We start from the raw sequence: 13,765 nt of genomic DNA, 5'->3' as shown, positions 1-13,765 counted from the left end.
AGCAGAATTCAAAACAATGATTTTTAGGATTTTTGTCTGTTTGTCTGTAGAAAAAAGTAAAATAAAATATTCCATAATATTTTTATATATTTATAGTTGTGTATGCTAGTTTGCCATCTTTGTCGTTACAATGGCGGCCATTTTCAATTATTTAAAAACAAAAATATCAGATATAAATCAAAGTATATACAGTAAAGATAAATATCATTACGAATCATTATGAACTGTTTATGTAGTTCTTTCGAATAGGTATATATTAAAAAACTGTATCATTTTTTTTTATAATTACACCAATAAAAAAGTTAACTGTTTTAGCTAAGCATTTGTATGGAGACTACCTATATAATCTAAGTGTAACATAAAGAGCAAAACATTATTTGTCGAGTCAGCTAAAATACATACTGATTATGAAGCGACATTTTCGCATAATGTGGTCCAATCATTTCCGTATAAAAGACTTGAAGCATATCAAGCGATCTTTCTAATGCACATATTTAGTACCGTTACCCTCGATACAGTGAGTACAAGCCGTTCGTAACGAAACAAAATGCAAATATGTTTTTTAATTCGATTTATGAATATTATTCATAACGTATAAATTTATTATGGGCCATAGACAATGATTGATATTTTAAAACGTTCTAGAATAGCGGGAAATCATAGATAGATTTTAATATTTTTGTTCTGTGGTTGCTTTATACTTCTTATGAAAAAAAGAAACCTTATATATGCTACATATACATATGTATGTTATATCTATAAGTGGTGTTTAAATTATTCTCTAGTTCTTTGACTTGAAACAGCCTACAGCCATAGATTATACCTACAACCTATTTATGTACAAATCGCACGTAGATTTATACTTACCGGACACGAGAACGTTTTTGTAATGTCCCATGATCTTGGCCACTACGTTTATGTATGTAAAAATCCCACTATAATAATGAACCATAATGCTCTTGAAAATTTACATAATGCCGAGCAATTACGAAAAAAAATAAAAATTTACATGGCGAAACGTCTAGAAGCTGCCCAGAGTTGTAGAAAAAGCAAAATGGCGCGTAAAATTTATAATGGCGATGGTTGTTTTTTTTTTAAGAGATGAAAATAGTTTAGTGACCTCGCTTTAAACCTCGTCCTTAAAAACGTATTAATCTAGCTATATTCTGCGGCTTTGTCTGTTATACAGGTACAGATTTCATTACTATTTTTTATATTTACATTGAGATTTGTTCAGTTGTGTTTGCATGGCTGTGTTTCGGTTTGAAGGGTGGGATATGGCAGTGAATTTACAGGGTACAGAGGAATAACACCTGAGTCCTCAGGAATGGCAACGCATGGGGGGTATCATGGGCGAAACACTATACTCTGTTATATCCATGGTACTGCTCATGTCTATAGGCAATGGTTACCACTTTCCATCAGGTGGGCCGTCAGCTTGTTTGCCATTCTATGTTGTATAAAAAAAACGTACATCCAAATATTCTATTTAAGTGATTTAGTAATTTAAATGTAGCTTTAATGATATATTGTATGTTATAAAAATACACATATGCAGAAAACAATCCGCTGCATTAAAATAGTTTTATTTTATAACAATTCTAGTTACGACAGTGACCGCATTCTGTGCATATTTTATGCTTCTCTTCAAATTGTAATTCCTAATTATATATATAGTAGGTAACAGTATTCTTTAATGTATTTCATATCCTCGTGCATATAAATAAACTTAATATAATACGTAGGTACTCTTGCGCCTGCCCACTTCTGTATGTTCTCCTTTAACCAAAGGTTGTCTGTAAGAGATCGCCCTAGCGATAACACCGCCTTTTGTACCGTTATATGTATATTTTGATCTGTACTCCATGCTACTGTATTTCAGTTGAAATGTTTTTATGTCATTGTTTATTTTTATGTTTTTGGTGCAATAAAGAGTTAAATAAATAAATCAATACTCATTTAATTTACCTATTTAGATAGATAGATAGATAGATAGATAGACAATTTATTTGCATTACTTACAGCACACAAATTACAATAAAAAAAATAAAAAAAACATACACGTAATACACAGTAAAAGAGACAAAAGAATAAAAATAAAAAAAGCACAAATAAAAAAACAAAAATACAAAAACAAAATACATAATCTAACAATTCCTTCACGCGTGTGCCATAGTAACACAAAATGGTCACAGCTCAGTTTATTGCTTTGCCCTTAAAAGAGCAAAACACTGATATTCTGCTGTGGCCAAGAGTCAGTCGCGAAACTTTTCATTAAAAATTTACAATATAAATATACATATATATACATATACATATACATATACACATATATATATATATATACATATACACACACATACACACATATACACACATACATACACATACATACACATATACATAAATAAACTGCATTGTATGTGTCCATTATATTTGCCTCCACTTGACATTATATTCTACATAAATAAATAAATAACAGATACCATTAGATGAGGGGTAGTCAGAGATCACTTTCTGTCACATTCAGATATTCAGGCAATAAATATTTCGGCTACGTACCTATTGGGTATTCCAATTTTTTGTTTATTAATTAAAAAGATTTTAAGTTTTTTTTTAAAAATGTGTTTACTATTAGACAATCTTATTGGGGGTGGTATATTATTCCAGCATTTCGTAGCTTGGTAGCGGAAACTTCCCTCAAATGCCACAGTTTTATGAGGACGCCCTGCTAATAAGTAGCGCGTGGGTCTTGTACTATATTTGTCATGGAATGAATTAAATTGTAATTTAGAATATAGATATTCCGGTCGCCGATACTTTAAGATGTCAAATACTGTACAAGCGAGATGAAAGTTTCTCCGAGAGGACATGTTTAAGGTGGAATAATTATTTAAATATGGCGTTACGTGCGTTCTAGGCGGAATATTGTGACAAAATCTAGTACATGCATTTTGTACTCGCTGTATAAGACGTTGAGTTTTAGAATGCAATCGAGGTCCATACACTAAATCGCCGTAATTCAATTTAGACAAGATCAATGATTCACAAAGAGTGACACGAACTTCCTCATTCAGAAGATTTCTAATTTGATATAGAACTCTTAGACGATAAAAGCAGCTTTGAACTAGTTTTAGAACATGAGTCTCAAAGCGTAGTTCACTATCGATTACTATTCCAAGATTCCTAGCTTCTTTAACATAGTCAATTCTTTCCCCGGAAATATATATGTCAGGATTCTGGCTAAATATAAATTTTACTTGTTTTTTAGATCCTAGAACCATGTATACAGATTTTTTGGGGTTTAACATCATTGCATTTTTAACCGACCAATTCGCAATACGTTCAAGATCCTCATTTAATTTTGAAACACTTCCTGAGACATTTCCACGAGAAGCCGGGATATAAAGTTGAACATCATCTGCATAAATATGGTATTTGCAATGTTGTATCTGTTTTATAAGATCAGCACTATATAAAATAAACAGTAATGGACCGAGTATTGTGCCCTGAGGCACTCCGCGCGTGACTTCCGAAGAATCAGAAAACGCAGGTCTACCAGCTCTCCCCACCAATTTAACAGTCTGTCTACGATTATCGAGAAAACTCGTAAACCATCCGACTGACTGTTCGTCCAAACCGTAAAATGTCAATTTTGCCAGAAGTAGTGGAATACTGATACTGTCAAAAGCACGAGAGTAATCTAATAATGCTAGAAGTGATCCCTCTCCACTATCTTGACTCGTAAGAATATTGTCAACGACGTCCAATAAAGCGGAAACTGTACCTCTACCTTTGCGAAAGCCGGATTGCATCGCTGGTAAGATACAATTTTCCTCAACATACTTAGACAACTGGGTGTAAATAACTTTCTCCAGTATTTTCGACAAGTATGGAAGAACACTAACTGGACGCAAATCTTTTAGTTCTACTGGATTATCTACTTTCGGTATAGGAGTGACAATAGCCGATTTCCATAATTCGGGCACCGCGCTTGTTACGATAGACTTATTAATTATAGCCGTTATTATCGACAGTGTACGTGGCAGGGTCTGTAAGATCATGTCTCTCCCTATACCATCCACCCCACAAGCGTTGGACTTAATAGACAACAAGTACTTAGCTATTTCACTCTCGTCGGCCGGTTTAAGAGTGAGTGAAATATCACCATATCTGTGATACTCAAAATATGTCAAATCGGAAATAGACACAGACGAGGGGGCAGGCACGTTAATAAAAGAGTCATTGATTTCGTTCGGGTCATTGAAACGATCAGGTAAGCAGTCCTTTTTTTTTATATTTATATTAATTTTATCCCTAATATTTCTCCAGAATAGTTTAGGATCGTCACACTTAGAATTAATTAAATGATTAAAATACGCTCTTTTTTCATAATAAATACTACTATTTACTAGCTTTTTACATTGTATATAATACTCCTTATGATTACCATTTTTAGATCTACGATATCTCTTAAATGCCTTATCGCGTAAGTCCATCATATATTTAATAGTATTTGTTATCCACGGCAAAGATCGACCGTTTCTAATTTTGATCGTTTTTTCAGGAGCATGTTTGTTGTACAATGATAGGATTAACGAATTAAACGTATTCACCATAGAATCGACTGATGAGCAAAGCAACACGGATTCCCAGTTCATGGAATTTAAATCTTCAATAAACTCTGTCATATTCATATCTTTAATAGGTCTATACGTTATGGTCTTTGGTGTACTTTTTTTTTTTAATTGATAAGGTAGTGATAACCATAGCATGACCCAAGGAACCAGTGATGTTATTCACAGTTACGTCCTGCGCGTGTGCATTGGTACAAATAATGTCTAAAAGTGTCTCATTGTGTATAGAAAAGTGAGTTGGTTCAGTTACCACCTGTTTAAGATTCAAACACTGCAGAAACTGTTGAATTTTTTTAGTCTTCATATTATGAGCATCTGACATGTCAGCATTAAAGTCCCCAAGTAGGACAATGTAATCGTAATTAGAAAAGTATGTTACTGACTCCGTAACAGCATCAAGAAAAACATCAATGCCTACCCATTCTGGTCGATAAGCCGTTCCAATAATAACCCGTACTCCATTAAAGGTTACGTTTACCCACATTTGTTCGATATTTGCGACAGGATGCTGTACAACTCGCGCGCACAAACTGCGTTTGATGTAAAAAGCTACGCCACCGCCGCGTCCGCTACGCATGTGGCGCGGGCGCGGAAACAGCAGTCATACCCGGGCACGACTGGAGCACGCGCCTCTTCACCTTCGCGTAACCATGTTTCATTAATTGCAACAATATCAGCGTTATACCGGCTCATAGCTACAATAAAGTCATCTTGTCCGGTGCTTAAAGAGCCTCATTATAAAGCCCTAATTTAAAAAACTTAGTGCTAAATATGAATGTGATATAATAAAATAATTAACCATATATAATTATAAATACCAATAAATAATAATAAACTCACACAAGTAACCCCAGAAATAGACATTTCATACATCTGATCATTAATAAAGTTTATGTTGATTGTGTATTGTTCGAAATCATTTACAAAGACAACCAAGTGACCTTTAAAATAATCTCTTAAAAAGTGTGTTACGGTGGCAAACGTTATGAACACAAATTTTATAATACAAATAAAAGCAAACTTATAACAATGGACAGTTTGTGATAATAAATATAAATAATTAGTGACTACAAATAATCGTGTTCTATTGTTTTTCAACGGACGAACAAACGGAAGGCAAACCAAAAACACCTTCCAGGTCATCCTCCGAGTGAACTCGATATTTAACAGCATCACCCCCCGGATGCTTTCGAACATATACTTTCCCATTCCTTGTCCAGCAAAAGCGCCAGCCGTGCTGCCTCGCCGCCTCACGCGCTTTTTGAAATAATTGCCGATTAGCCCTGGTTAACCTTTCATTAACATAAAAACGCCGCGGCGTACCCGGTAGGCCTGCACCCTCAGTTGTCGCGCCACGGCGCACCCTGGCCGCCTGTATCAACTGGTCTCGCAAAGCACGTCGCGCCAACCGCACAGCGATGACACGAGGACGAGGAGCTGTGCCCTCTCTAGGCTCCGGCACACGACCCATACGAGTCGCACTCACCACATCCCGCTCCGTCAACGGTACACCCAGTTTAGTGGCCAATGTCAGGATCACGTGACCAACCGCCTCACCCTGCTGCTCCGGTACACAAGATAGCTCGACGTCGTTCAACAGAAGCTCCTGATCACGTTCGTTTAGCTCGCTCTTAAGTTGGGCTATACTTCGCAGTAAGGAGCCACCATCGCGTTGGCTCCCCGATATCTCATTCATTCGACGCTCCATACCGTCCATGCGAGCTGACAGACCATCAATCCTTTCATTACAGGCCTCGATCTTCAACATGGCACCAGAGACAGTGGCCGTCAGCTCCTCCATCTGATGCCGCACCGCCCTCAGCTGCTCACCAACAGAGCGCATCTCCAATACAAGTAAAGAGTCAGTGCCTTCCTCGTTAGATGATGATGCAGTCCTGGCTGTACCTCGGCGATGTGTGACGTTCTCATCAGCACCACGCACCGGCGTATTTGAGTTACCCGTTTTAGGCTGTTTGCTTCTACACTGATCACATTTCCATGAGAGTTTGTGTTCCTTTGTCATAGTGTTATAAAAGCGTTGTTCTGAAACTGTCGTACATTTACGCTCGTACACTTCCTGACACAGGCTACAACGAAGGTATTCCCTGTTGGAGATAACACAGCGACATCCCGCACAAGTGAGCTCCGTAGATGACATTTTATTCATTTCTCTATATAACAAAAATATGCAAGTGCAGACACAAAACGATGATTCACCCGCAATGCACAGCCGACCAGAGCGAGATGCACACGCGAGTTAGTGCGAGAGAGCAAGTGCCACCAGCTGACCGAGACCGCTGAAAGAGGCAAGCAAGGTCACGAATTTCACTTTTTGACCGTTAACGTTTTTAGTTTAAAATAAAATCACTTTTATTAGGTTTAATATGATTTACAACACTAAATTATTTTAACGTTTATTTAGTCCGTGTAATTACGTTTAATTTGGTATATGATAAGTACTCAAAATTGAATGTTTTATGCGATTTAAATAATTACTAGTGACAGCGCAATTGATAACAATGTTTACGACACGAAAACTCGCGGCTGACTCCAATTATTAGCTATTTTTAGCTATTTCCAAACTCTAAACAGAAGTTTTCAATTTTCTTGACTTGTTTTTAATTTTACACACTTTGTTGAATAACTATCGTGAGGTATACCGTATTGCAATTATGTACATATTGATTATTATATATATTACTAAGTTTCACCCACGGCTTTGCTCGCGTTTATATTGTTTTTGTTCAACAATTCTGGTTGTTGACATAGATAGAAATAAAATATTATATTTTTTAGTAATAAAATAGATACTAATGTGGAAGAAGCGAAAGAGGTTTGTTTGAATCGAAGCATTTGGCGTTCCATTGTTTCTGCCTACCCTAATGGGAGACAGGCGTGACAGATATGTATGTATGTAAAATAGATACAAAAAGAAACCCATCCACTTAGAGGAAAAGTTTGAAAAATAATAATAATTATCTAAAGCAAATCGGACGACTCAATAAAAAGGTTCATACAAAAATTACATTTCTCTCACCCCACACTCTTGAAGTTTTTTGCAAAAAAAAACTAGTCTATTACCGTCTTCAGGACCACATCTTTTTTTATGCAACTTAGAATGACAAACAAGCTGACGGCCCACCTGATGGAAAGTGGTAACCGTCGCCGATAGACATGAGCAGTACCATGGACATAACAGAGTATACTGTTTCGCCCATGATACCCCCTATTTGCATTTTGCGTTGACATTCCTGATGACTTAAGTATTATTCCTCTGTACCCTGTTAAGTCACTGCTATATCCTACCGTTTAAACCGAAACACAGCCATGCAAACACAGCTGCTTCACGGTTGAAACACGAATGGGATAGAGGTTTGGGCACCTCTTGTATTGTATTGTACGGGATATGGTATTGTTGAGCAAACAACTTTTGTACTTTTGTACCTCTGGTCTAAATCAATTTCTATACCAAAATTCATCATAATCGATTCATCGGTTAGGCGTGAAAGCGTAACAAACGAACAAATAAACTTACTTTTATTAGTTAGAAATATTCATATTGGTCCCATGTTAATTTTATAACAATTCACGATTGAAGTTACTTTTTTTAATTAGGTTTTTTTTTTATTTTTACATAATAAAACATAAATTATTGTGATTAAATTTAACTGTTAAATGCTAAGTGAATAATGTAATAGCTTTTTTTTTTATACAACTTAGAATGGCAAACAAGCTGACGGCCCACCTGATGGAAAGTGGTAACCGTCGCCCATAGACATGAGCAGTACCATGGACATAACAGAGTATACTGTTTCGCCCATGATACCCCCATGCGTTGCCATTCCTGAGGACTCAGGTGTTATTCCTCTGTACCCAGTAAATTCACGCCCTTCAAACCGAAACACAGCCATACAAACACAACTGCTTCACGGTTGAAACACAAATGGGACAGAGGTACCCAAGCAATCGACTTTTGTACAAAGTCTCCCTCTTAATCATAATAATAACATTTCATAAAAGTACTTCAATAAATTTATAATTACATAACATTTATATCTACCAAAACACATTTTAAAACTTGTCAAATATTGTCAAAAAAAAAGAAGTAGGTATCCAAATAGTGATATAATAAATATGACTGTAAAAGTACATAACAATTACATAATTATTTATAAGTATAACAAGTTATTAAAACGATTTCAAATAATTTCATAACATGACATGTTCGCACTTTAGAATTAAAATGAAACGTAAAATCCTGTCATTCAACACCTACGTATCTGTCAATCCGTTATAAAAAAGACCGGAAGGAAAGTTTAAGGTACCTACTTCGAAATAAAACTATATTGCAATAAATAGCTGTATAGCTAACACGTCGTTGCCTATAGCTCACACTTGGAATTAAAAACTTATTGAAAATTAAAAAAACAATAGATTCGATAGAACTGTACTTAATTTTTTTAGAAATGTACACTAAAATTGCTAAATGAATAAAACGGCAGAACTCTCAGGAATTCCCTCGCCTGTTTTTCAGGTGTTTTCTGTTCTTTGTCTTTTTATAAATTGGAAACTAAAATTAACATACGAAACTTTCCTTGCCTATTATTGCGTCTTATAATATAATACAGTTTAACCGAGCAATAGAATTACATTTAATTAATCCGTTCTCATGGTCAATTATAAATTAAAAAAGAGAATGTTAAAAATTCTATTTCCGCCATTGTTGTGTTTTCCCGCGCTTCAGTTGTCATAATTCAACCATAGAGCATGGCGGGCATTTAAAATCGTTCGATGAAAAAATTTAATACAATGTTATGAACTTTGAGTTGTGTTTCTAAGCTAATAACAGTACGATGGAGTGATAAAATATTAAGCTACGATACAGTAGTTTTATTTATTTATTCTTTATTGCACAATAAAACTTTGTACAAGTGGCGAGTGTAATACCATATGGCATTCTCTACCAGCTGACCATTAAGTAAAAACAGAAAGTGTATGAAGGGCAGATGTGGTGAAAAATATGTGACATAATTATAGTAACATACTAAAATAAATATACATAATACATAAGAAATACATATATAATAAATAAACGTTACTTTTAACACAACTATTGCCTGCAATACGTGGAAGTAAACCACTTTTAGGTGTCATGTTAAGATAAAGCATACACCAGATTTTAAGTCAGACTTCAGGAGGACAACTGTGAAAACCGCATTAAATTTGCTACAGTAGTTTTTCCGTAATGCCAGTGCCGGAACAAACATACAGATAGACAAAAATTCTAAAAAATATTGTTTTACTTTTAATAATAGTTTACCATATTCTTTTGTGTTGTATAGACATCGTCCAATTACCATTTTAATCATCATCATCATCATCATATCAGCTTTTAACCGTCCACTGCTGAACATAAGCCTTGCTTGCCTTGCTTGCCTTGCCACGCTTGGCAGATGGGTTGGATCGCAGTTTTTTTTTATGGGTGAAAATGGTATGGTAACCCCGCCTACGCTAACGGGATGCGCTTGCGGAGCACCAGTGAAGGGTGATAGATGAAAATGAAAACAGGCTAATTAGCCCATCATGATGAATTCATCAGGAATTAACCATGATAGTTTCCAAGGAGAACCGCGAGGAGGTCGACCTGGTTGGGTATATTGCTAGCAATGGAATTCTCAGTCTCTATTACTAACAATCGCTTTCCCCCCGGTTGGACCGCAGTATTAGTATATACAGAATTTTTGGCTCTCTGTCGGTATGTTTGTTCCGATATCACGCAAACACTAGGGTTTCGATTTCATCCTATAGAATAATTGCCAAGCGTGGCAACGCTTGCCAAGCGGATTAGCAGCCGCAGTTAGGCTTTAGAGATGTTTTGGGTGGGATGTTGCTACCCATCCCTCGCCTTCCCTTAGTCGTCTCTTACGACACCCACGGGAAAACAGGGATGGCCTATTCTATACCGGGGCCACACGGACATACAATTTTAATGTATAAGCATAAAATGTAGTAAATAAAATTAAATTAGGTTAAAATTTTTTGCTACGGAACCCAAACAACAATGTCGCATTCACCGCAAGGATTCTAACCGAAGTACTTGAATGACAACATAATAGACGCGGCGGCTCCTTTACCATCATACAAGAAAAAAGCTATAATCATCCTTAAAACTATATAAAAATAAAGATTATTTTAAAATAACCGTGTACGTGGACTGTGGTAATTTGTTATAGTTTTTGCAACCAGTCAACATCCACATATTCGGAATGACTTCCAATTGGAATGAATGGTCTATCTTAATGGATGATAATGGAATGGTAACCCCGCCTGCGTTAACGGTATACGCTGACGGGGCACCAGTGAGAGGTGATAGGTGAGGATGAAAGGTCAGTTAGCACACTGTGATGGATTCAACAGGAATTAATCAAGATAGCTACCAGGGGGAACTGCGTGGAGATTGACCTGACTGTGTATGAGAAATCAGAGCAATGGGATTAACGTCCCCATTACTAACAATCCCTCACCCCTCGGAATGAATGGTAATTCGAACAATAAGTTACTTATGTTAATGTTGGTTGTGCAATAAAGTGTAAAATAAATAAATATTCTGGGACGCTCCGCACTCTATCGGGGTAGTAGTGAGAGGTGATAAATGAAACATCCCCTTCCCCCCCACCTCCCCCATTATCCCAGTTTGAGGGGTGGGATATGACAGGGAATTTACAGGGTACAGAAGAATAACACCTGAGTCCTCAAGAATGGCAACATATGGGGAGTAACATAAGCGAAACAGTATACTCTGTTATGTCCACGGTACTACTCATGTCTATAGGCGACGGTTACCACTTTCCATCAGGTGGGCCGTCAGCTTGTTTGCAATTCTTGAAGCAAGTTACATAAAAATTAATATTTATGATCAAATTATCTTCAATGCTTTTTTTATCTGTCAACAGCCAGCAATGTGTGATGCCCATGATCCCACTGGGCCTGAAGGAGACGAAGGAGGTCGACTTCAGGGAGCCGTTCAAAGACTTCATTCTGGAGCACTACAGTGAAGATGCAGCTATGTATGAAGACGCGATCTCCGACTTCATGGATATGAGACAGGTATAACTTTTTTTTAATATAGCAATCCTTTTCCATGGGTGTCGCAAGAGGCGACTAAGGGAACTTAATGACCGAAGGATAAACAGCAGTGATCGCTCTTAAAACATATCCAAAGCTTAACTGCGGTTGCCAACCCGCCTGTCAAGCGTGAGAGCTACTGACAGTACTAGTCACTTTTAAGTAATGCAAAACACGTCAAAATAGAATGGCGACGGGGTACCAGTGACGGATAACAGAAATCGGAGCAATTAGCCAATTTTGGTAAATTGATCAAGACTTAATCACGATGGATTCCATGGAGGACCGCGTTGAGGGCGATCTGACAGGGTGTATTGCTAGCGATAGCACTGGTAGTCCGCATTTCTAACAAACCTTCCCCTCTCCCCCCAAGAAGAAAGATGAGCCAGCTCATCCGTTAGTTGGCCCTTAGTGATAAATTCATTAAAACAACCACGATGATTTCCAGAAAAACGGCGGGGAGGTTAGGTAAACAGGGCATTTTACGATCTCCCCTCCTCCTGATCAGGGGACCGTGGACAACATTGGAGCGCCTGTAGGTTATTATAACGATAATGGTCACACGTTCCAGGCGATGCGTACTCCGGTCCGGTCGACGGCGGGCGTGGCACTACTATTCAAGTACTACAACCAGCTGTACTTTATCGAGAGGCGATTCTTCCCGCCGGACAGATCGCTCGGCGTATACTTTGAGTGGTTCGATTCGTTAACTGGTAAGGTCCTACTGTATTCCACACCAATAAAATCAAAACAACAACAACAAACGACATTAACCAACAACAATAACAAACAACAACAATAACCAACCACAACAATAACAAATAACAAAATAAATAACAACAATAACTAACAACAACAATAACAATAACAAAATAAACAACAAAAATAACCAACAACAACAATAACAAAATAAACAACAACAATAACAAACAACAAAAATAACCAACAACAACAATAACAAAATAAACAACAACAATAACAAACAACAAAAATAACCAACCACAACAATAACAAAATAAACAATAACAATAATAATAACCAACTAGGATACTCATATGTTATGAAAAACCAGATGAAAAACATCTAAGGGCACAACCCAGAAGTCGTTTGCTCGGGTACCTCTGTTCCTTTCGTGTTTCTACTGTGAACCAGTTGTGTTTGTATGACTGTGTTTCAGTTTAAAGAGTGGGATATGGCAGTGAATTTACAGGGTACAGAAGATTAATACCTGAGTCCTCAGTAATGGCAACGCATGGGGGAGAATCATGGGCGAAACAGTATACTCTGTTATGTCTATGGTACTGCTCATGTCCATAGGCGACGATTACCACTTTCCACCAGGTGAGCGTCAGCTAGTTTGCCATTCTAAGTTACATAAAAAAACTAGAACACCAATTCAGTACGTCCTCTAAATTGAGCCGACCGAGAATTGAATCTTATTTGCGCAAAGCAACATGTTTACATATATTTTAATTTATTATTTCAATTTATTTTATTTATATATTTATTTTACACTTTATTGCACCAAATAAAAAGAAAAATAACAAATACAGTAAATATAAACGAGAAGTGATACAAAAGGCGGCCTTATCGCTAAGCAATCTCTTCCAGACAACATTTGGATAGAGGACATTGGGAAAAAGACAAATCTTTAGATTCTTTAAATTTTAATGCCAGTGCAGTTTATAGTTAAAATTCTACGTACATTTAGTGGACTTAACACCGGACGGTGTTCTCTACCAGTCAACCAATGGGCGAACAGAGAAATAAGTGGGCGATGCATTATTGAATTAAAGAAATATATATATTTATTTGTTAAATATTATAATTTTACTTTCAGGAGTCCCATCCTGCCAAAGAACAGTGGCTTTCGAGAAAGCCTGTGTCCTGTTCAATATGGCGGGCATATATACACAAATTGGCGCGAAACAGGTACGATAGAAAAAAAAATCCAATATACTGTATAATGTAATTAATAGACACTCCAGTTATTACAGTCAATT

The 13,765-nt window shown here is 36.7% G+C and overlaps 2 protein-coding genes across 6 annotated transcripts in view; one reads left to right on the top strand and one right to left on the bottom strand.

Annotated features, from left to right (window-relative positions):
- The window catches only part of LOC113511087 (rhophilin-1), a 139,013-nt gene that overhangs the window by 113,110 nt on the left and 12,138 nt on the right, over window positions 1-13,765 (top strand). For all 5 annotated transcript variants that reach the window (XM_052903441.1, XM_031912044.2, XM_031912046.2 and 2 more), the window contains 3 exons: window positions 11,591-11,744; window positions 12,334-12,475; window positions 13,603-13,694. In XM_052903441.1, the coding sequence (XP_052759401.1) occupies window positions 11,591-11,744; window positions 12,334-12,475; window positions 13,603-13,694 (388 nt within the window). The remainder of the gene's footprint in view (window positions 1-11,590; window positions 11,745-12,333; window positions 12,476-13,602; window positions 13,695-13,765) is intronic.
- LOC128202599 (uncharacterized) lies at window positions 5,383-7,182 on the bottom strand. The gene has a single exon (XM_052903460.1). It carries the CDS (start codon window positions 6,802-6,804, stop codon window positions 5,722-5,724), a length of 1,083 nt encoding a protein of 360 aa, XP_052759420.1. The 5' UTR covers window positions 6,805-7,182; the 3' UTR covers window positions 5,383-5,721.

This window comes from Galleria mellonella, unplaced genomic scaffold (genome assembly GCF_026898425.1).
Source record: "Galleria mellonella isolate WM207_F2 unplaced genomic scaffold, CSIRO_AGI_GalMel_v1 utg1053, whole genome shotgun sequence".
Classification (NCBI taxonomy): Eukaryota; Metazoa; Arthropoda; class Insecta; order Lepidoptera; family Pyralidae; genus Galleria; species Galleria mellonella.
The sequence above is the reverse complement of the archived record's forward strand: the minus strand, read 5'-3'. Positions and strand labels throughout refer to the sequence as shown.

Excerpts from the sequence above, each read along its gene's own strand:
- LOC128202599 (XM_052903460.1), bottom strand. The coding sequence starts at position 6,804 with ATGAATAAAATGTCATCTACGGAGCTCACTTGTGCGGGATGTCGCTGT.